Raw genomic sequence first — 23,645 nt, forward strand, 5'->3', positions numbered from 1 at the left:
TTTGTCAGTTAGTAGCTTTCCAGCCGTTATTCATTTCCTCCTCCTCCATGTTGCACAGTACAGCCCCCAAGAGACTCGCTCCCCTAGAAGTGGCACGGAGGACAGGGAGAACTGGCTTTGAGTGCAGGAATTCCTCAGAAGGCCTGCTTGGCTCAAACCATGGCCCTCAAGACGCCTGTCTCTGCATCTAGGGAGCATGCATAGGAGGAAGAAACAGCATAATTTGAAAACAACAAATGTGAAAAACACCAATGAGAGATACAAATAAAGAAGCTACCTAGCATAGCAGAGCTTTTGATAACACACTAACTAAAAATCTTGAATGACAAATTCTGTCAAAACATAATTTTTTGTTTGTTTTTTGTGTAAGGAGTGAATAGTCTGTTCTGCTATGAAGGGGGGGAGTAAAAACAAATCTGAGGGGAGAGAGATCTGAACACTGTGGTATATTAAAGCACTTTTGTAATGGATCTTAAAGATTGTTTCCTACATGAGGACTTTGCAATGAACTTAATAATTTTGTGAAACCTAAAATTTGTCTTTTCAACCTGAAGTCCAATAAAAAGTGTGTCAGGAGAATACAATTAACATGATGAGCCGTTAACTGTGATGGTTCAAGTGACTTCTGCCTCCCCAACTTGCAAATTGTTAAATTTGATCTAATAAGCATTATGTAGATCCTGTTGATAACAGTGATTTGCCTCCATACTTACTCTATAGTTTTTGTCTGTGCAAGGCCAAAGTGCATTGTTGCCATTATTATTATTTATTATTTATTTGAATTACAGTAGTACCCAGAAACCCCAACCAGATTAGTAGACCATTGTGCTTAGACACTCTATAAACATACACTAGAAAAGTCCCTATACCCAAAAATGCTCTTGCCTCCATTTTTCGCATCTGGCTTTTGATTTCAGCAGGGAGAATTCCCTGGGGCAACAGAAGTGCCTTTTCTTCATGCCATGAAATTCCATTCAGATTTGGCAGAGCTAGTGTTAAAAATCATTTCAATGCAGAGGGAGGGACCCTCGGACCCATCCTCCCACTCTGGGAAAGTACAGTAGAACCTCAAAGTTATAGGCACCTCAGGATTGGATGGTGTCTGTAACTCTGAAATGTTTGTAACTCTGAACAAAGCGCAGTTCGGGCTCCAGCATCTGACACTCCAGGCTAGGCTCCAGCAGTGTCTGAGTTCCCTCCTCAGCACAGGCAGCTTCCAATAGTGTGTCCCCCTCCCAGCTGTGGAAGGGGATGTGTGAAAACAGTGCCTCCCCCTCCTAGCCTGGGGGAGGGTGAAAGCGTCACAGACCCCAACATTGCTCTTGCTCTGCTGGCTCTGGCTGCCTTGGGCTGGCAGCCCCAGTGTCTTCACCTCTTAGCTGCAAGTGGCAGCCCCGCATGAGGCAGGGCGTGGGGACAGGCAGCCCAGATGTGCCTACCTTTAAGATGCAATACAGGTACTGTACAGAACAGTATTTGCTTTTTTGTTTTTTTTTTGGTCTCTGTTGCTGCCTGATTGGTTACTTCCAGTTTAACATGGTGTCCGACTGTCCATAACTCTGGTGCTCATATCTTTGAGGTTCTACTGTAGCCTTGTCCTGCTGACAGTTAAAGGAGTCAGTCCTTAGCTCACATAGCACCATAGCACAGACTGTTACTAAAGTGTTCCGGTTCAGACTCTGCTGGTGATTCATAGGGGCAGAGGAACGTTACACTTTTACATAATAGATTTTTTTTAACCTTTTCTTTAAAAATAATAATTATAATAAAAACTACGAGATTACACACAGAGAGACTTCTTATTGAAAAAGGTTATTGAGATTCCAAAGTCAAGCACCTGAAAGTTAGGAAATGCCAGATTTGATTGCCACATGACCTCAGTTTGGCCTCCTTATGTGTATGCATAATGACCGTCTTTAATTACGTCATCACAGTCTATTAGAGAATTGTTCTGAGAGCAACAAGATGAAATTCAATAAAGACAAGTACAAAGTACTTCACTTGGGAAAGAGAAATCAAATGCACAACCACAAAATTGGGAATAAGTCAGTAGGCAGAAATACTGCTGAAAAGGACCTGGGTGTTACAGTTATATGTGAGTCAACAGTATGATGCAGTTGCAAAAAAAAAAAAAAAAAAAGGGTTAATACCATCCTGGGATGTATTAACAGGATCATTGTATGGGAAACACAGGAGGTAATTGTTCTGCTCTGCTTGGCACTGATGAGGCCTCAACTGGAGCACTGTGTCCAGTTCTGGACATTACACTTTTAGGAGAGATGAGGACAAACTGGAGAGACTCCAGAGGAGAGAGAAGAAATAAGAAGTTTAGAAAACTTGACCTATGAGGAGAGGTTTAAAAAAACCTGAGCATGTTTCGTCTTGAGAAAAGAAGACTGAGTGAGGACCTGATAACAGGTCTTCATATATGTTAAGGTGGGGTGGCCAACCTGAGCCTAAGAAGGAGCCAGAATTTACCAGTGTACATTGCTAAATGTACACTGTAATACATCAGCAGTCCGCAATCAGCTCCCCTCACCAGCAGCCTTGCCAATCAGCGCCTCCCCATCCCTCCCTGCACCTCCTGATCAGCTGTTTGGTGGCATGCAGGAGGCTTGGAGGGGGAGGAGTGAGGGCATGGCAGGCTCAGGGGAGGGGGCGGGAAGGAGTGGAATGGGGGCAGAGCCAGGGGTTGAGCAGTGAGCACCCCCTGGCACTTTAGAAAGTTGGAGCCTGTAGTTACAGCCCTGGTGTCAGTGCCTATACAAGGAGCCACATATTAACTTTTGAAGAGCCGCATGTGCCTCTGGAGTAGGGTGACCAGATGTCCCGATTTTATAGGGACAGTCCTGAGTTTTTGGGTCTTTTTCTTATATAGGCTCCCACCCCCGTCCTGATTTTTCACACTTGCTGTCTGGTCACCCTACTCTGGAGCCACAGGTTGGCCACCCCTTTGTTAAGAGCTGTTACAGGGGCATGCACAGAAATTTAAATTTGACCCCTTTTTGGGGGGGGAGGGGCACAGAAACTCACCTATGAGGAGCTCACTTTCTCCTTTCCTCTCCCTCCACCTGGCCCTGGCCCTGGCCCTGACCCCGCAGGAGCGCGATCTTCCGGGGCCAGAGAAGTTCTGTGTCCCTGATGATTATTGGGGGGAGGAGGGGTGTGCCTCTGCTTGCCTCCACCGCCCAGGCTGTTATAAAGAGGAGGATGGTGAATTCTTCTCCATTACCATTGCAGGTAGGACAAGAAGTAATGGGATTAAATTGCAGCAAGGGAAATTTAGGTTAGCTATTAGGAAAAACTTTGCAGTTAAGCTCTCCGCTTTCAAGGGAGGTTGTGGAATCCCCATCACTGAAGGTTTCTAAGAACGGGCTGGACAAACACCTGTCAGGGACGGTGTAGGTTTACTCGGTCCTGCCTCAGTGTAGAGGGCTCGGCTTGATGACCTTGATGGGGGGAGGGATAGCTCAGTGGTTTGAGCATTGGCCTGCTAAACCCAGGGTTGTGAGTTCAATCCTTGAGGAGGCCACTTAGGGATCTGGGGCAAAAATCGGTCCTGCTAGTGAAGGCAGGGGGCTGGACTCAATGACCTTTCAAGGTCCCTTCCAGTTCTAGGAAATTGGTATATCTCCAATTATTACCTATTACCTCTTGAGGTCCCTTCCAGCCCCTCATTTCTAAGATGCTATTTTTCCATAGGACCCCTGCCTCATTCAGAGCATGGGCTGGATACACAAGGAGGCAGAATTAAAGGTACATGGGGAACTGTAAATCTGGCATTTCCCAGCTTTCAAGCACTTGATGTTGAAATTTAAGTAACATTTTTTAACATCGATTTTTGTGTGTCATAAAATATTTACCCATCCACACTTGACAATTCCTCTCCCTGCTTAGGTGAAACAAACCTATTGTTCTTACACAAACTGCTTAGGTACCAACACTCAAATATGAAAAAGGTGTCAATTATAACATATTTTTATGTCTAAACCAAGGAAGTTTGATATATAAGTTTGAGGTGTAAGTTTGAGAAACAATAATCATGGACTCCCATCATTTCATTTTTGAGCCATTATACAGACTTTAGGCAGAAATTAAAGTTCTCACTTTAGGTAGATGTGAAGAGGAATGATACTTCCCTACTTAAATATTTCTTTTCTAATAGAGTTGTTACACTGACTAACCTATTTAAAAACATTTACATTAAAGGGGAAAATGTAAACAGTGATTTTTATAGCCACACAAATGGAATCTTAGCAGTCTTCTTTCTTGTCAAACAGAAGTCAAAGAACAATCTGCAGAGGAGGATGCCCAAACTGAAGTGGACAGAAACAAGCAGCTAACACCAATTCTTCAGCGCTCAGTATCTGAGGAGTCTGCAAGCTCCACTGCCTCTGTTGGTGTTGAAGCCAAAACCAGGTTAGTAAGTGAGACAGATGGGTGCTGAGTCAGTGGTGGGGGAAGGGCTGAGAGTTGAGTAATGGTTCAGAGAATGCTGGGAGAACAGGCTTGGGACAGTGCTGGTGCTTTGAAGCATTAGCAGAAACCTTGTTGGCAGCTGCTATATTTGAGACTGATGATTTAATTAGTCTGCAGGGAACTGGGGGTGGAAAAGCATGTTTCTTAAGTGTCATCCTCCGTGATCACACAACACAGGAAAACTTGAGAATTGCAAAATATTAACTATTTAAATGTAAAAGTTTGGGGGTTTGTGTACAAGCGGATACACTACATCCACTAGTAAAGCCTTTCTGGTGAAAAATAAAACGTGCTATATATAACAATGGTCTAATATAACAGTACTTCCAAGGTTTCAGAGGATATTTTCTACAGTTTTAGTAATGTTTTTTTTTAAATTTTATCTTGTATGCCATAATCCTACTTGCCTTTCAGAGTCTCGAACATGCAAATAAATGTTAACTGTGTTTTACTTTTTTCCTAAATTTGGGGTATCTATAAATTACTAGTGCCGATAAATGTAACAATCATATGACACTAGCAAGAACAAGACCTATCATGGGCAGGCACCACTGGAACAATGTCATGGAACTCTGGCCAAGCCTTCAGTGCAGCTAGTTAGCCAAATAGTGGGCTTCTGTTTGTTGCAGAGGTTATCATATCAGTTTAAGGACACTTTATAATATGGATGTATGTTTTTGACAGACTTGGATTAAAAATAACCCAAACCATTTCACTTCCACCTTGTCAGAGTTTGCACCTGTGCCCCCAGATACAAAAGGCTAATGCCTTAACTGCCTGCCTCACCTACTTTTACAGATTTTATCTGGTCACAAACTTCTGTTAGAAGGGGAATATCTGTGGGAGCTACCCTGATATATCAATAAAACTGAAGTGTGTGTGTGTGTGTGTGTGTGTGTGTGTGTGTGGATTGATATACCCTTGCTCAAGAAACCATCTCATGATACTGATAGGGCAGTAGCTAGAGAGTTTATCTCAGATCTTTTTTAGGGAAAAAATATTGAGAAGGTGCTGACAAGGCACGTATCTGGGGTCTGGAGGCAGGTATCTGGGGTCTGCAGGTTTCCTTCATCCCAGACAATTTGGTTTTAGGCCTGGTTGTAGTATGGACATTGCATTGACAGTAATGTTGGGTGGTCTCCTCCTGGCAATGGACAAAAATCAAATGTCCATTTATTTTTATTTCTTAATCTGATCCCGCAGCCATCTAAAACCAATGCACATCTAAAGAACAACTGCTGTTTTTTGAATCTGTCTTCTGTATCATTGTCCATGAGAGGTGGTGACACATCTTCCTGGCAGGGGTGGAGGGAATAGCTTTTGAGTGGCTCCACTCCTTTTTGTTGGAAAGAACTCCAGATAGATGAAGCAGAATACGGTAAAGATTGACCCTCAATTGTGTCTGGGCATGGAGAGAGAGAAAACATGCCAAGATTTAGGGATAAGGTCAGAGGGGTTAGGGTGGATAGTGAATCCATGGAAACTTGAAAGCTAGAAGGGTAGTTTTGAAGTTTCTTCCAGATTATTTTTTTACCGTAGGAAACATTTATACCCCTCCTAAAGCTTAGAAATTTGAGGTTTTAGGGAAACCATGGAAGAAAGTATTGCAACAGAGAAGGCAGAAATTGATCAGAGCGTGAAAAAGTAGCAGCGAGGGCAATGTCAAAGTAATGCCAAAACATTGGCATTGTTCTGCAAGTGAGAGAAATGCTTAATGACAAGGGTAAAGTGAGAGTAGACAAAGTCTGGGGTAATGGATGCCTTCAGGATTTCTGACTTCGTGAGTAAAGTTTAAGGCTGGATTTCAGAGGGGTGAGAGTAGTGCAAGCGATATGTGACAAGGCACTTCACCCAAACAAATGACTTTGAAGCATTTAGGAGAAAAGAAGTTACAGTGTAGTTAGGGAGTATCAGTATTACTTTTATGCAGCCAATATCCAAAGCTTTTTTTCTTGTACTTCTCTCTGATCTCTCCTAACTTTGAGGCTAACTTGGACATCTCTGAGGGTGATGCTGGAGAATAGAGCCAAGGTTGTAACCTTAATGGAACTACCCAGCAGAAAGTGTGTTTGTGTGTATGTGCGTGCGCATGTGAGTCCAGGAGAGAGTGAACTACTAGTTGTGAATAAGAAATAGAGAAAGGAGTGGAAACAGAGTGTTAAGTTTAAAACTCAGAAAGTAGAGTGCTGGAGACACCAAAATAAAAAATAGCATCAGAAGTCATGCCTAGCTGAAGTAGGCTGGAGAGAAAGAGGCATCTGTGCTCAGAAATGAGTGGATTATTGATCTCTTGTAGGGAGGGGCAGGCAGTAAGATCAAGAAGAGATGGAGTCATGGCAGTGACAAAAGCAGTTGTGCCAAATTTCTCTATATTTGTTGGTCTCATGATTATTAAACTTGCAGTATTAGCAATACTCAGGGCCGGATTAATCTTTTGTGGGCCCCGGCACCTGGACCGTGGCCCCGTACCCCACTCCACACCTCCACACCCTCTCATTGGAGGGCAGGAGACGGAGAGGAGGGGGGAGGGGGCTGAGAGGAGCAAGCGGCAGGCAGGACCTTTGTGGGGGAAGAGGCTGAGCAGGGGTGGGGCCTCAAGGCAGAGCACGGGCGGGGGGGGGGGGGGGCAGGACCAAGCTCCGGGGCTGAAGTGGTAATTGTCATGGTCTCTGAAAGTCTCAGAATCCATGACCTCCATGCCCTGATCTTATCCTTAGTTATGATACAGTCTTTAATTACATGATCAATGTGTGGGCCTAAGCCTTATTTACTGCACACTATTCAAACCCTGTTCTGAAGACAGAATTAATAATTTCCTCATGGGCTTTTCTATGGGGCACACCGCTGTAGTCTGAGTTCTTCACAAATATTGAATAATAAATTTCTGTTCACTACATCTTTGTGAAACGAGGGGTTATTTGTTGTTAACTCCATTTTACAAACAGCAGAGTAGGCCCAAAGAGATTAAGGTTAAAAGTATCCACTAATATTAGGTGCCCAATTTGAGATGACTAGGACCTGATTTTCTGGAGTACTTAACATTATATACAGGGCCGGCTCCAGGGTTTTTGCTGCCCCAAGCGGAAAAAAAAAAAGAAAAGCCACAGTCGTGATCGGCGGCAGCTTCACCACACCGCTTTCTTCTTCAGGGGCAATTCGGCGGCAGGTCCTTCCCTCCGAGAGGGACCAAGGGACCTGCTGTCGAAGAGCCCGATGTGCCGCCCCTTCCCCTTGGCCTCCCCAAGCACCTGCTTGCGGGGCTGGTGCCTGGAGCCGGCCCTGATTATGTAGCACATTTTATGTGTAAAGCACAGCTCCCATTGACTTAGATGTAGCTGTGAGTGCTCAGCACTTCTGCAAATTAGATCTCAGATTCTGAAATTGGGCACCAAGAAAATGAGAAACACACATTTAGTGGTCACCTGTGAACGTTTTGGCTTAAATTACTTGACTAACCTCACACAGGAACTCTGTGGTAGAGGCAGCGATAGACTCCAGTTATGTAGGGCAGCGTTCAGCAGCCATAACCATTAGACCTTCCTTTCTCTCCCTGCAGCCCTGTCTCATTCACTGCACACCTTCCAACTTCTGTAATAAATGAGGCAGGTATCCTACAGGCAGGGGTGAAAGTAACTTACAGGACTTACCGGTACTGCCGGAGTCCTGAGGGGGCGTGGCCTCATCCGGAAGAGGCGGGGCCTCTCAAGATTTAAAGGCCCTGGTGCACCGGCTGTGGCTGGGAGACCCAGGGCCTTTAAATCAACCCGGGGCTCTCAGCTGCAGAGGTGGCTGGGAGCCCCCGGGGCTCAGGGGCAAATTAAAGGGCCTGGGGCTCCGGCCGCCGTGGAGCTCCGGGCCCTTTAAATCCCCACCACAGCTCCAGCTGCCGGAGCTGCGGGCGAGATTTAAAGGGCCTGGAGCTCCCGCGGCTGCGGGGAGCCACGAGCCTTCCCGAGCTGGGGCCGGGATTTAAAGGGCCTGGAGCTCCTGCCGCTGTGGGGAGCTCTGAGCCCTTTAAATCCAGCCCCAGCCTGGCCGCCGGAGCTGCGGGTGGGATTTAAAGGGCTCTGGGCTGCCCGCAGCTTCAGGAGCTCTGAGCCCTTTAAATCCTGGCCCCAGCCTGCCCGCCAGAGCCGTGGGCGGGATTTAGAGGGCTCTGGGCTGCCCGCAGCCACAGGAGCTCTGAGCCCTTTAAATCCCGGCCCCAGCCCGCCCAGAACCCTTTAAATCACCGGTGTGGACCGGCACGGCGTACTGGCTCTTGCTGGTACGCCGTACCGGACCATACCGGCTTACTTTCACATCTGCCTACAGGTAATAGCTGGCTTTAGTATGCAATCATGATTCCTCCCCTGAACAGGTCCATATTGGGCACTGAATGAGGCCCGAGGCCTGTGGAAAAATTAGTATATGATCATGTAACTAAAGACTGTACCATGATAGTATATCTACAAGGTGCTAAGTAATAGTTGCTCAGGCAATTTTAATTCTGCATTTCCTAATTTTTGAGTGCTTGACTTTGCAACCTTACAAACCTTCTTTTAACTTGTTTTTTTGTGTGTAATTTGCTAGATTTTTTTTTTAAAAAGCAAACTGAAAAGACACAAATTCCATCATATGGCAGCATATTGACACCCACATGGTTCATCAGGAGGGTTGGAACCTTTAGATCTACTGCATAGACCTGTGCCACTTGAGCTATCAGAGTAACTGACCGTAATAATAGGTTGTCATCCTCTGTGTGAGCCATCAGAGGGAGTGAGACGCAGTTTGTCAGGGAGTTTCATGGATATTTGCTGGCAGAAGAGGAATGGTGAAGCTCAGGAATCCATTCCAGGTTCTTGGGAGTGTGCTTTAGTGGAAATACTCATAGAATCAAAGGGTGAGAAGGGACCTCAAGGGTCATCTAGTCTAACCCCCTGCCAAGATGCGGGAGTTGCTGTGTCTAAACCATTCAGGACAAATAGCTATCCAGCCTCCCTTTGAAAACCTTCAGTGAAGAAGCTTCTACAACCTCCCTCGGTAGTCTATACCATTGTCCTACTGTTCTCAGGAAGTTTTTCCTGTGATTTAATTTAAATCTGCTATGCTTTACTTTGACCCCATTGCCTCTTGTCCTGCCCTCGGTGGCAAGAGAGAACATCTCTTCTCTATCTTTTTTATGGCAGCCTTTCAGGTATGGGAAGACTGCTATCATGTCCCTCCGTAATCTTCTCTTTTCCAAACTAAACATATCCAGTTCCTTCAGCCTTTGCTTATATGGCTTGCATTCCATCCCTTTGATCATCTCGTTGTTCATCTCTGGATCCTTTCCAGTTTCTCTACATCCTTTCTATACCTTGGTGACCAAAATTGGACGCACTACTCCAGCTGAGGCCTAATCATTGCTGAGTAGAGTGGTACTATCACCTCCAGTAGCTTGCATGCTATGCCTCTTAATGCAACCTAAAATTGCATTTGCTTTTTCTGCAGCAGCATCACATGGCTTACTCATGTTGAGGTTGTGATCCACCACAACTCCCAGATTCTTCTTAGCAATGCTGCTGCCAAGCCATTTTTTCTCCATTCTGTATTTGTGCATTTGGTTTTTCTTCCGTATGTGTAGCACCTTACGTTTGTCTTTGTTTAATTTCATTTTGTTGTCTAAAGCTCAGTTCTCCAATTTTTCAAGATCCCTCTGAATTTCAGATCTATCTTCCAAGGTATTGGCTACTCCCTGCTAGCTTTGTGGCACCTGCAAACTTGATCAGTATTCTCTTCATACCTCCATCCAGGTCATTAATAAAGATGTTAAACAACACCGGACCCAGGACATATCCCTGTGGAACATGACTTGAGACCTCCCTCCAGAGTGACATCATTCTATTAATAGTTACTTTGTTTACTCATCTGCCTGTTCCTCATGCCCCCAAGTTTGGCCCATTCTACCCTGTCTTTGTCCCAGTCCTGTCTCTTCATCATTTGTGGCGCCTTGTCCCAGTCAAATTTTCCTTCCTTACCCAGTCCCAGTCTCCACTCTTCAGGCTTCTCATCCCAGTCTCGGTCTCCTTGCCCAGCCAGTCCCAGTTCCCCCCACCCTGTTCCTCATCCGATCTGTCTCTTCCCCCACCCCACACACTCATTGGCTCCTAGCACCGGACTCTGTCCTCCCCCCCTCACCTTTCCTTAGATGCTGCCCCACTCTCCTTGTCCATCCAGTCCCAGTGTTTTTCCACTTCTACCAGCTCCTTGTTGGATTTCAGTATTCCCCTTCCCTAGCCAACTGGTCTACAGTCATCCCACTCATTTCTCTCACTGGCTACCATCACCCAAACATTCCCAGCCTCTCCTCCCTTCCGGTCCCAGCCCCTCACTTCCAGTCTCAGTCCCCTTGTGCAACAAGTACCAGCCTGTCCTCTCTTTCCCCCACACGCCCTCCAGTCTCCCGGTCTCCCTGCCCAACCAGGCTAAGTATCGCACCCCCCATTTCCATCTCCCAGCTCCTGGTCTCACCAGTCCCAATTTACTTCTTCACCCTTCCCCCGATCTGACTTTTGTGCCCTCTGCATTTGAATCAGATGGCTTCTTCCTCCACATTGCCTGTTTTGCCACCAGATGGGTCATTGAAGGCACAGAAGGAGACAGGCTCCCTGCTCTCAGTTCCAGTGCCTGGCACCACCTCGGTCCACGGCAGCCATGAGCTGCAATTGCAGAGAAAGTCCTTCTGAGCCCTGGTGGCCTTGGGCGGGAGGGAGCATGCTCAGTCACTCTGTGGGGATGGCGCATACTTAGTCACTATATGGGGTGGCTCATGCACAGTCTGGTCAGCACTAGGAGTTGTGAGAAGCGCAAACTTGCTTAGTGGGGACAGACAGTTCAGAGATTTTAGCTGGTAAGCTCTAGCAAGTCTCTACGGAGCATGTGCAAAGAGCAGTTTTCAAAGGCCTATTTGTAATCTGGCAAAGTTTAGGCAGATTTTCACAGGGGCGGCAAAGACAACCCCCCGTTTAATTTCAAATCCATTTTCCAAAGCATGGGGGCACTAGTGCATGTCAAGGAAAAGGTCACCAGTATATTTTAACCAGTGCCAAACAACATACTTTCCCTAGCTTAATTCTTGGAAATGGCTGAATTCCCACACCCCACCCCACACCTCTTCTCCCCCCCACCCCCAAAAAAAGAGCAGACTGAGGCAGATACTAGGCATGAAAAATTTCAACTGAAATGGTGAAAATTTGACAAGTTTTATAAGCAACAGAAAATAGGGTCTTTATAATGGGAAGTGTCAGGGGACCTTAATAATAGGCAACATTACCAACCCCACTTGTAATATGTGGACAGTGCACTTCTTTTTTTCCCTGTATTTTCATCTGCTTAGAGATGAAGTTTTGTTTACACACATGAACCGTGTGCTTTGATTTGTGAAACATCTTTAGAAATAGTCCACAGACCTTTTTCATTTTGCCACTCATCGCTTAAATCAGCCTGGATTTCTCACTGTTGTTCCACTCTTGCTTAAGGGTTAAAAAAATCTATTCTGGCAGAGCTTGAAGAATAACTGTAGATGGCTTCCGGATAATTTTTTCTACTTATGAGCTATTAGGTAGTTTCTTGAAATTTGCTTTATTTAAAACCAGTGTTCTGATGGCACCTGCTGTATTTAAGGCACCTCATGGGTTTCATTATATACATCTATTTTTTTAACATTTGTAATTAAGCTTTGAAAATTTACCTTGAGCTGAAACCTGCCACATAATGGCTCTGAACAGGAGCATATTTTTTTAATTAATTTTTTTCATACAAATGTCAGTAAATTGTTTGTTTGTTTTTTTTTGTTTGAAGAGAAGAGTACTGTTAGGTTGTTTGTGTACATGCTGAACTCCAGCTGTGCTGATTTTGAAAAAATTGGAAAGCTGTGTGTAATGTGGTTTAATTACTTTGTATATTTTGAAGGTGGTAAAAATACAGAATAGTTTTAAACTTTGAAATATGGCTATTGCCTATACTTACCACTTACAAAAATTATTGGAAGGAATTTTACTAGGCACATGTAACCTGCATGCGAAAATACTGTATATACTTACAAGACAGTCTGCAATGGCAACATCTAGCAAACTACTACAAGAAATTCCTGGCTGATTGATTTTTCTCTTGTGATTCATTTTATGTCAGAGAGGAGAGATTTTTTTTGCATTTTTAACAGCCACATTTAGAAATGAGTCAAACACAACTTCTACATTTCAAAAAATTTTTTTTTCTTTTTTTAATGTTTTCTAGACCACCCGTTATTGTGCTTGGCACTCTTTATGCTTCAATCCAATACGTTGAGAGAACTGAATTCTTGGCTTGTGAATTCTGCTTCCATGTCAAGATCTTACACAACTTATAATGACATTTATCCGCAGGCAGCTTTACACTGAGCTACTGCATTGGAGGAGCATGAGGGAAAGTTACCAAACATGTACAGGAACCCCAGAGTCTCTAGTGATGAATGCTCAAACTGCAAATGTTCACACTTCACTCCCATAATTTTCATATGAGGCTTAGCCACTGTATTTTTCAGTGCATATCTTGTATACATTAAAGCTCACAATGAAGCATATTCATGGCATTGTTTATTTTGGAAATATTTATAAAATAAAGTGCTGCTTGAATACCTTGGTTTTGCCTCATATAAGTAGCACTCTCTAAGGGTGCATCCACACTAATAAAACTGGTTTGTTCTTAATTCGTAACCAAAACAACAGAAAATCCTAGTGAACATAGGGCAGTTTGTAGTTTTAATACAAGTTACCAGGCCTAAAGGGATGTCTGCTATCTACCTGTCAGCTAACACAAGGTCCAAACAAACGTTTTTCCAAGTGGAGACAAGGCTTTACTCTAAAGTCTATGCTTGTGTGTGTGAGGAAAAATATTAGACAACACATTGATGTGCTGTGCTTTTGTTAGTAGTTAAAATGGGTGGAAGGATTATTCAGATTAACATTACCATCCAGCATGTATGAATGTGGAGGGAACAGAACTTTCAAGGATAGCTCACATCTGCTTGAATAACTAAGGCCATGTCTACACTACAAAATTATGTGATCTAATTTACATTGGCATACAGCCACCACAGTTATTACATCACTTGTGCGTGTGCACACTTAGCTCCTTGTGTCGGTGGTGCACCACCTCACCAGGAGTATTTGTATTGATGTAGATTGCAGTGCACCATGGGTAGCTATCCCACTGTGCAACTCACACCATCTAGCATGGGGTATTTTGGGAAGTTTTGCAGTGCCTGATGCACAGTGATGACAGGGAGCATGGGGGGTCAACATTCCATAATGCAGTGTTGTCCATCCCATAATATTTCACATTCTCTTTACAAAATCCGCACAAACTCTCACGTTTTTTGTCACTGTCCACCATCTCTGACAGAAGCACAGAGCCTGCACAGCTCTGCACTATTATCATGAGTCATTGCAAGCACAGGGCAGATGATCCTGCAGTATTTGCAGAGCCACAAGAGGAGCTGTGAGGAACATGATGATTCCTTGGAGGCTAGATTGCTGTGGGACATAGAAACAATTCAAGGTTGTTGGTGGCGTTGAGTGAGCAGCTGGAGGTGGTGGAGCACCAGTTCTGGGCCTGGGAAAGAAGCTCTGATTGGTGGGATCACCTTGTCATGCAGGTTTGGGGTGATGAGCATTGGTACAGAACTTCCAGATGTGTAAGACCACATTTTTGGATCTCTGTGCTGAGCTTGCCCCTGCCCTCCAGCACTGGGACAACAAAATGAGAGCTGCATTGACAGTTGAGAAGCGAGTGGCGACCACATTGTGGAAATTTGCAGCACCAGATTGCTGCCAGTCAGTTGGGAATCAATATGGAGTCAGAAAATCCACTGCAGGAGCCATTAATCGCCTCCTGCTACGTAGGACTGTGACTCTGACAATGTGCAGGACATAGTGGATGCTTTTGCAGCAATGAGGTTCCCAAACTGCAGTGGGTTAATAGAGGGCACACATATCCCTATTTTGGCCCCAGACCACCTGCTACAGAGAACATCAACAGAAAGAGCTACTTTTCTATGGTATGCAAGTTCTGGTGGATCACTGGGGATGCCTTACCAACATCGGTGTGGGCTGGTCAGGGAAAGGGCATGACGTGCACATCTTTAAGAACACAGGACTGTTCAGAAAGCTGCAAGCAGAGATTTATTTCCCCAGGGATGAATTACCACTGGGAATGTGGAAATGTCAGTAGTGATCCTGGGAGACCCAGCCTACCCTTTGCTTTCATGGCTCATGAAGCTGTATGCCAGCCACCTTGACAGCACTTCAACTACAGGCTCAGCAGGTTCAAAATAACAGTTGAACGTGCCTTTGGTCATTTTAAAGGGTTGCTGACATTGCTTACTTATAAGATTTGACGTCAGTGAGAAAAATATCCCAATGGTTATAGCTGCCTGCTGTGTCCTGCATAATATCTGTGAAGCAAAGGGAGAAAAGTTTCCACTAGGGTGGAGGTGGAGCAGTTGTCTGCTGAATTTGAACAGGTGGATACCAGGGCTGTAAGAAAAGCTCAATGCAGCGTTGTACAGATCAGGGAGGCTTTGGAAGACTCTTTTAATACTGAGCCAGAGCAGTGTGTGTTGCTGTAATGTGCTGTACATGGCCTCGCTCTTTTGTGGCCCTTAGGGATCTTGTTGTGATTGCTCTATATGTAGGAATATAACAATGTCAATGCCCCTATTAATATTGTCTGTGGAGGATGTTATGGGATCTGTGACACAGTGAAGTAACAAAAAATTGGTGGGTGTCAGACCTGCTCAGCACCACACAGCATATGTTGTGAACTAATAAAGATTAATTTTGTTCCCAAAAATAGAATTTTATTCTGTAACATGAACAAGGCAATTAAAAAAAAATTAGAACTTAGGCCTTGTCTACACTGGCAAGTTACTGCGCAGTAAATCAGCTTTCTGTGGTGTAACTCCCGAGGTGTACACACTGCCAAGCCACTTAGTGCGCAGAAACTCCTCAGTTCCAGCGTTGCAAAAAAAAACCCCACATCAACGAGAGTCGTAAGCCTTAAAGCACAGAGGCTCCAGCACTGTATTGGCAGTGTAAACACATTACAGTGCAGAAAGCAATCAATTGGCCTCCAGAAGTGTCCCATAAAGTGGCTGCTCTCCTCATTGATTTGAACTTGGCTGCCCTGGAGTCATGCGCCCCTCCCCTTTCAAAGCTCAGTTTCTGGCGGCCCTAGCATGCTGTGCTGATCTGCTCTTGGACACAAAGGAAACCAGTAATGTGGAATGCTCGTGCTGTTGAACGCAGAGGCGTGTGTGTGTGTGCACGTGCACGTACGTGTGTGTGTGTGTGTGTGTGAGAGAGAGGCAGATTGCTGTGCAGAGAGCCCAAGGGAAGGAGGCGAGGGCTGATGTCGGGGTTTCCCCCTCCCCCTGCCTCAGGACTGGTTGTTTCCTGATGCTGTCTGAACTTACAAGACAGCATGCTGACACACTCTCTGTCCCCCAAAACACACACTCTCCTCCCCCCTCCATACACACCCACGCACATTTCCTGTCACACACTCCCCCCCCCACCCCCCCCGCACTTCAGTTAAAAAGCAGCTGGCAATGTAGTAGGATGCCCATGGAACAATGGGATTGGGAAACCTGCATCATGTGATGCTGTGCCTGCCCCATGAGGCATTGCAAACTCTTCCCAAAGCACCCTGCCGCCAGTTGCACAGTGGGATAGCTACCACAACACACTGCTCTCTTTGCTGTTGCAAGAGCTGCTAATGTGGATCTGCTCTACTGTCACAAGGAGCACAGTGTGGACATGCAACAGCAGTTTAATTCCAGCACTTTAGTAAAAGTTGCACAAAACTTGCCAGTTTAGACATACCGTTAGACTTGCTCTACACTGCATGCTTACTTCAGTATAACTATATGGCTCAGGGGTGTGAAAAATCCACACCTAGGAGTGACGTGTATAGAGAGCTCTGTGTCGGCAGGAGAGCAACTCATGCCAACAAAGTTATCACCTCTTGTAGAGGTGGAATTATTAAGATGATGGGAGAGCTCTCTCCATCGGCTTAGTGTGTTCACTGGACGTGCTACAGTGGCATTAAGTTGGAGTAGCAGATCACGTATGTCAGTGGGAGACAAACTTAAATGAAGACACATCCACAGCTAAGTTGATGTAAGCTGTCTTGCGTCGACCTAGCTGTGTAATGTAGACCAGGCCTAATACTGATGATGCTGTGAAATCCTATTTTTCCCAAACATTCCATTTCATAGTATTAAATCAAACTTAGACTTCTATCAGGAAAAACAAATGCAGAAAATATATAGACCAGGGCCTGATAAAATACACCCTGGAATATTCAAGGAGCTGACTGAGGAGATAACTGAGCCATTAGTGATTATCTTCGAAAAGTCATGGAAGATGGGTGAGATTCCAGAGGACAGGAAAAGGGCAAATATAATACTGATCTATAAAAAGGGGAATAAGGACAACCTGGGGAATTACAGACCAGTCAGTGTAACTTCAGTACCTGGAAAGATAATGGAGCAAATAATTATTAAGCAATCAATTTGCAGACACCTAAATGATAAAATGGTAAGTAACAGTCAGCATAGATTTATCAAGAACAAATCATGTCAAACCTACCTTATAGCTTTCTTTGACAGGGTAACAAGCCTTGTGGATGTGGGGGACGGGTAGATGTGATACATCTTGACTTAGTAAGACTTTTGATACTCTCGCACATGACTTTCTCATAAACAAACTAGGAGATGAAGCCTCGATGGAGCTACTATAAGGTGGGTGCATAACTGGTTGGAAAACCGTTCCCAGAGAGTAGTTACCAGTAGTTCATAGTCAAGCTGGAAGGGCATATCAAGGGTGGGTCTCGCAGGGATTAGTTCTGGGTCCGGTCCTGTTTAATAGTTTCATCAGTGATTTAGATAATGGCACAGAGAGTACACTGATAAAGTTTGCGGACGATACAAAGCTCGGAGGGGTTGCAAGTGCTTTGGAGGATATGATTAAAATTCAAAATGATCTGGACAATCTGGAGAAATGATCTGAAGTAAATAGGATGAAATTCAGTAAGGAAAAGTGCAGAGTACTCCATTTAGGAAGGAACGATCAGTTGCACACATAGAAAATGGGAAATGACCGCCTAGGAAGGAGTACTGCAGAAAGGAATCTGGGGGTCATAGTGGATCACAAGCTAAATATGAGTCAACACTGTATCAGTGTGGCAAAAAAAGCAACCATCATTCTGGGATATATTAGCAGGAGTAAGCAATAAACAAGAAGTAATTCTTCTGCCCTACTTTATGCTGATTAGGCCTCAACTGGAGTATTGTATCCAGTCCTGGGTGCCACATTTCAGGAAACATGTGGACAATTGGAGGAAGTCCAAAGAAGAGCAACAAAAATGATGACAGGTCTAGAAAACATGACCTATGAGGGAAAATTAAAATAATTGGATTTGTTTAGTCTGGAGAAGAGAAGACTGAGAGGGGACATGATGGCAGTTTTCAAGTATATAAAAGGTTGTTACTAGGAGGAGGGAAAAACATTGTTCTCCTTAACCTCTGACCATAGGACAAGAAGCAATGGTCTTAAATTGCAGCAAGGGCGGTTTAGGTTGGACATTAGAAAAAACTCCCTGTCAGGGTAGTTAAGCACTGGAATAAATTGCCTAGGGTAGTTGTGGAATCATAGGAGATTTTTAAGAGCAAGTTGGACAAACACCTCTCTGGGATGGTTTAGATACTATTTCGTCCTGCCTTGAGTGCAGGGGACTGGACTAGAAGACCTCTCTAGGAGGTCCCTTCAGAGGCAGATTTACCATGAAACAGTGTGGTGGCCCCGAAATGCAGGACAAATCTCATCTGACAGCCTGCCCCTGAGTCCCGGCCAGCGGTGCAGCAGGGCTTAGGCTGCCTGCATTTCGTTGCCGGTGGCCCCATGCCGCTCCTGGAAGCGTCCGGTGGCTGGCATGTCTCTGCATGCCTCTGGCAGGGGGGAAGGCGGCTCCGTTCGCTGCTTCTGCCCCAGACATTTCATGGAGACCCCTCTCTTCCCCCCCCCCCCCAAGGGGCACGCAGAGACGTGCTATCAGCAGGGCTAAGGCGGTTCCCTGCCTGCATTGCCTCCCTCCTTCTGCACCACTACCGGAAGCGGTCAGCATGTCCCTGCGACCACTGGGGGTGGGGTGGGGGCGGAGTGTCTCTGTGCATTGACCCCATCCTGAGTGTTGACTCCGCAGCTCCCATTGGCCAGGAACTGCGGTCAATGGGAGCTGCAGAGACAGCACCTGCAGGCGCGGTGCGTAGATTAGCCCCGCCTCCCCCCGCCCCGCCTAGGAGCCGCTGCCAGAGGGCTGTGCTGGTCACTTTGGGAGCCACGCTGCCCAAGGTAAGAGCTGCCTCCCTGACCTCTCCTGCCCCAGCCCAGAGCCCGCACCCTTCACCCCATCCCTAGGGTGACCAGGCAGCAAGTGTGAAAAATTGGGATGGGGTCGGGGGTAATAGGAGCCTATATAAGAAAAAGCCCCAAATATCGGGACTGTCCCTATAAAATCGGGACACCCGGTCATCCTACCCCTCCCACACCCCAACCTCCTGCCCCAGCCCAGAGCCCGCACCCAAACTCCCTCCCAGAGACTGACCCCCCTCATCTTCTCCTGCACCCCAGCCCCCTGCCCCAATCAAGGTACCTCACTTTATTTTCATTTACTTCCTATTACTTATAATATAGGAGGAGCATGAAGAAAAAAAGAATGAAAAACCGGCGGGGAGATAAGAGAGGCTTCTTCTTGGCTGGGTCCCCCGATGGGGGGTTTCCAGAAATGAAGTTGCGCACAGGACCCCACTAACTCTAAATCTGCTACTGGGACCCTTCCAGTCCTATGGTTCTATTTCAAATTTCTACAGTAATTCACCCAATCTACACAAACCAAAGATTCACACTTATCTAGTTCATCGTTCAAAGTGCCATGGTGTCTATGTGAAAAGGGGATCTGAAGGCAAGCCTGGACACCAAAAATTTTTGTCACATGAGCCTTTTTAAAACAGACATTGTAAACATCAAGTAATATCTGCCCCTCTCAACAAACTGCTATAGAAAAATAAAGCACTGCACAAACTGCAATGAGCATTTTAAAATGATGATATAACTCAAAAGAGAGTTTGCAGACCTTTTTTGCCCCTGTTAAAATGGAAATCCTGATGCAGCCTTAACTGTCACGGTGCTACATCCCACCGTAATATTGCTACGATACATTAGGGCCAGGATTAGAGATAATGGCATAAGCTTGGGTCATTTGGTCAATGGGTTCCTCAGGTACAATCTAACTCCTCCTCTTCCCAGAAATAACTGCTTTTAATAAGCAAATTGTTCTAAAATCCCCATTGATAGCAAAATTGTCTTGAAAATTTCTTGCACAATAGGGGCTGGAGGAGACTTTGGGAAAGAAGGACATCCATTGAGTTGAATGGATCAGTTTATATGTCTCAGAGGTATTGCGTCAGGCTTTTCATAAATCAGATGTTCTGATTTATCTGAGCACATCCCATTGAGATGAATGGGACACTTCACATCTCTGCAATCCTCCTGTGTTTCAGAGGGTTGTGTAGAACACTCCCTGCTAACACTGGACCCCAAAGTGGAGTACAGAGTCTGGGACTCCCCTCCATATCCCCTTGCTGCCTCCAGCTAGGAGATGTGTTCCTAACAGCCCACTGGTTAGCACCTCCCTTCTTCCATGTTGCTCCTCTACTGCTGGGCAGGGGGAGCATGAAGGGGCCAGGAGGAGGACAGCTGATAGCAGAATGGCAATGAAGATTTTCCAGGAAGACTCCAGGAGCCTCCCATTGGCGCATTCTCGCCCTCCTCAAAAAGCCAAAAGAAACTAACTGCCTAAAAACTTCATTAACACTGAGGTAAGGTTGACTTCAGTGCCTCATGGTATTGCAGAATGTTGAGTGCACCTGGACTTAAAGTTAGTGATCCATTTGGCTGAAGATGTATCTCTCGTCATATTTGAATGCGAGATGTGGTAATGTTCTGCAAGTAATCCCTGCACCAGTCAGTATGGCTGTTCCTAACACAGTGAAGGGCAGTTGGAGTGCATGCAGACAAAGGAATGAATATAGTTACGTGGGGCACAGCATACTACATGAAAAAGCTCGTTTACATTGTAATTCCTTGTTATAGCCACAGGGCAGCCCTGGCTGAAATGGTATCTTGCCAGTGGCTCTTCAGGGTGGGGCTGGCATGCACTTTAATATTGTATGTCCAGCTTTTCAGAGGTTTAAGTAGAGATGTACTTGACTTTGGCAAATGGGAAAAGGCACTGTTGGGCAACCTTAACTTTGTGTTAACAAAGTTTTTGGGTAGTGAATTGTACCTTAATTTTCTAGTTGACTGTTTGCGAGCAAGCAAGAAGAGCTTGTTCTTCTCTTGTAACTGAATAATGTGCAACCACTTATACAATACTGCATGTGCGGAAATGAAGTCGTCTGAACAGTAAAGTCTGTGTTTTAGGAGGGCTTCTAATGAATGTATGTCACTACTTGAGTGGAGGAAACCATGATTGTTTTTCTCCTTTACTCCATGACTTGAACCTTTTCCATTGGTTCATTCTAGGGCTTTTTTGGTGGTATTTTATTTCTGGTTGGAACATGGATGAGTGGGAGGACTCCATAAATGTGACTGGCATCTTAGTTTGTTGTCAGGGATTGGGTAGGTTCTGCTGTTGGGTTGGATATTGGTTCAGATTGCTCTGGGGGACAGGGACTTAAAAGGTCAAGCTGCTCTACTCAGCATGTTTTTGAGCTCACTAGGTTTTGTGGTAGAGGGTACAGGTTTAGCAGCTGGAAGTTTGGGTCTCCATTTAAGGTTTCTTAACAGGCTCTTGACTAGGAGCAGACATTATCCTTACTAGGTATGTCTGTGCTGCATTTTAAAAGCCGTGGCAGTGAATCACAGAGTCCAGGTGTACAGGCTTAGGCTTGTGCTGTGGCACTAAAAACAGCAGTGTAGATGTTCCAATCTGGGCTGGAGCTCAGGCTCTGAAGCCTGGGGAGCCTGGGTGGGTTTCAGAGCCTGCGCTCCAGCCCAAGCCCAAATGTCTACACAGCTGTTCTTAGCACCGTAGCGTGAGCCCAAGGCTGTAGACCTGAGCTGAGAGACTCGCTGCTGAGGGTTTTAAAATGCAGTGTAAACATACCCACTGCCCTTGATCAAAATATCCTTCCCAACTAACTACCATTGTGCAGTGTATTGGATTCTAGTTGTCCACCTTGATGCCATTTTTTGCGCTCTGTGTGTGTGTGTGTGTGTGTGTGTGTGAGAGAGAGAAAAAAACTATATGAAACACTCTTGATAGCTTCTGTCTTCTCAGAGTCTACACTACAAGCTCTACAATGGCACAGCTATAGACACTTCCTACAGCAGCTGAAGGGGTTTTCCTTTCACTCCTTTGAGGGCAGTAGCTAGGTTGATGGAAGAATTCCTCTAGCGGTGTCTGTAGCAGGGCTTCGTAAGTCGTCTTAACTATGACTGTTAAGGGTGTGAATTTTTCACAGCCTGGAGTGACAAAGCTAGATCAATTTAAAGCCATGTCTGCACTATGAATTTACATCAGTATAACTACGTTGCTCACAGGTGTGAAAAATCACACCTCTGAGCGACATAGTTATAACGACTTAACTCCCTGTGAACACAGCACTATGTCAACAGGAGGGTTTCTCCTGTCGACTTAGCTACCGTCTCTTGGAGAGGTGGATACCTACGCCAGTGCAAGAAGCCCTCCTGTTGGCTTAGGTAGCATCTTCACTGAAGACTTTTCATCATGCTGTAATGTTTAAGTGTAGAACCTCCCTAAGTTTTAGGTGTAGACTAGATCTAAAGCAGTATTATTATTCCATCCTGAATGGCAGTGTGCCATGCTCTGGATTTTAAGCAGTATATAAGAGAACAGAATTTGGCCCATATGGCTGAAGAATTAAATGATGAATTTCTATCCATTTTAACAATATTTGGAACAGTATAAGGATATAGGTATAATAGTGGTCTGCTTGCTTTTCCATTTCAATAAATTATGAAGAGATCAGTAGGTGGCATGTTAACTTGGTCATTATCCCCATTTAAAAATATTACGCTATTCTGTAAACATCCGAAATCTGATCACAGGACTTGATTTTATGAGTCGCTGAGTTTCCTCAACTTCTGCTGTCTTCAGTCTGAATTGAGATCTCTTCTCCACTCCCCTAGAAATAAACTGAATGTTGATATATGGGAAAGGACTTGTATTTTTAAATTGTGTTTGTCTGTCTCACATGTTAGTAAAAGAAATTAGCCTTTGTCTATACAGACAGGGTTTAAAATATTTACGAAACACTTATTAGCTAAAAGGCTAAGAAAGTAGCTACAAAGGGAATTAGCTATTCCTGATTAACTCAATGTGTGGATGCTCTTATTCTGGATCAGTTTAATCACTGTAGATTACGCTAATTCAGAATGAGGCACTCTTATCAGGAATAGCTACTCTGGAATAATAACTCCCTGTGTAGACAAGCCCTGTGTCTTTTATTCCCAGGTTAGCACAGAAGATGAGAAGGCAGACTTCCATGATCAACGTGTGTGCGCATGACACACACCCACACCTCCCTTCCAAACCGCTGAGAAGTGGAGGCTTCGGAGATTTCTACTAGGATTCTATTCATGGGTTTTGGTGTGGTTGGGGGTATCTTTCATATAAATGTCTGGCTATTAAATACTTGATAGAGTTGAAGCCCAATTGCTCCATATTTCTTTTAGAAATGAGAAGCTTTCCTTTTCTCCTTCTACCTCAATACTGGAGTCCTCTGGCTTCTGAGAGAACATAGGATCTCTATTGTTCGATTCCTTCCCAGATTCTTGGCTCCTGAATGGGGGAATGTGTGTCTGCTACTGGGCTCTTAAACCAAGACTGCTGCTTTTTTCTTCCTCTCTGAATACACTAGTGCTTAGGTCAGCTGCTGTGGTTTATAGCTTTTCCCAAGCAGTAGCATGAAACTGACATGATTCTTTACATTTTCACAGGTGCCCACACCATTCTGAATAGCAGCCATGAAACTGACTAATTTTGTTAATTTCAACCTATTGCTGCTTGGGAAAGTTGTAACC

General features: G+C 45.0%; 1 protein-coding gene across 1 annotated transcript in view; it reads left to right on the forward strand.

Annotated features, from left to right (window-relative positions):
- KMT2C (lysine methyltransferase 2C) overlaps positions 1–23,645 on the forward strand; it is a 313,192-nt gene that overhangs the window by 86,222 nt on the left and 203,325 nt on the right. The window contains exon 3 of the mRNA XM_045003252.1: positions 4,281–4,419. Coding sequence (XP_044859187.1) covers positions 4,281–4,419 — 139 coding nt within the window. The remainder of the gene's footprint in view (positions 1–4,280; positions 4,420–23,645) is intronic.

This window comes from Mauremys mutica, chromosome 2 (genome assembly GCF_020497125.1).
Source record: "Mauremys mutica isolate MM-2020 ecotype Southern chromosome 2, ASM2049712v1, whole genome shotgun sequence".
NCBI classification, from domain to species: Eukaryota; Metazoa; Chordata; order Testudines; family Geoemydidae; genus Mauremys; species Mauremys mutica.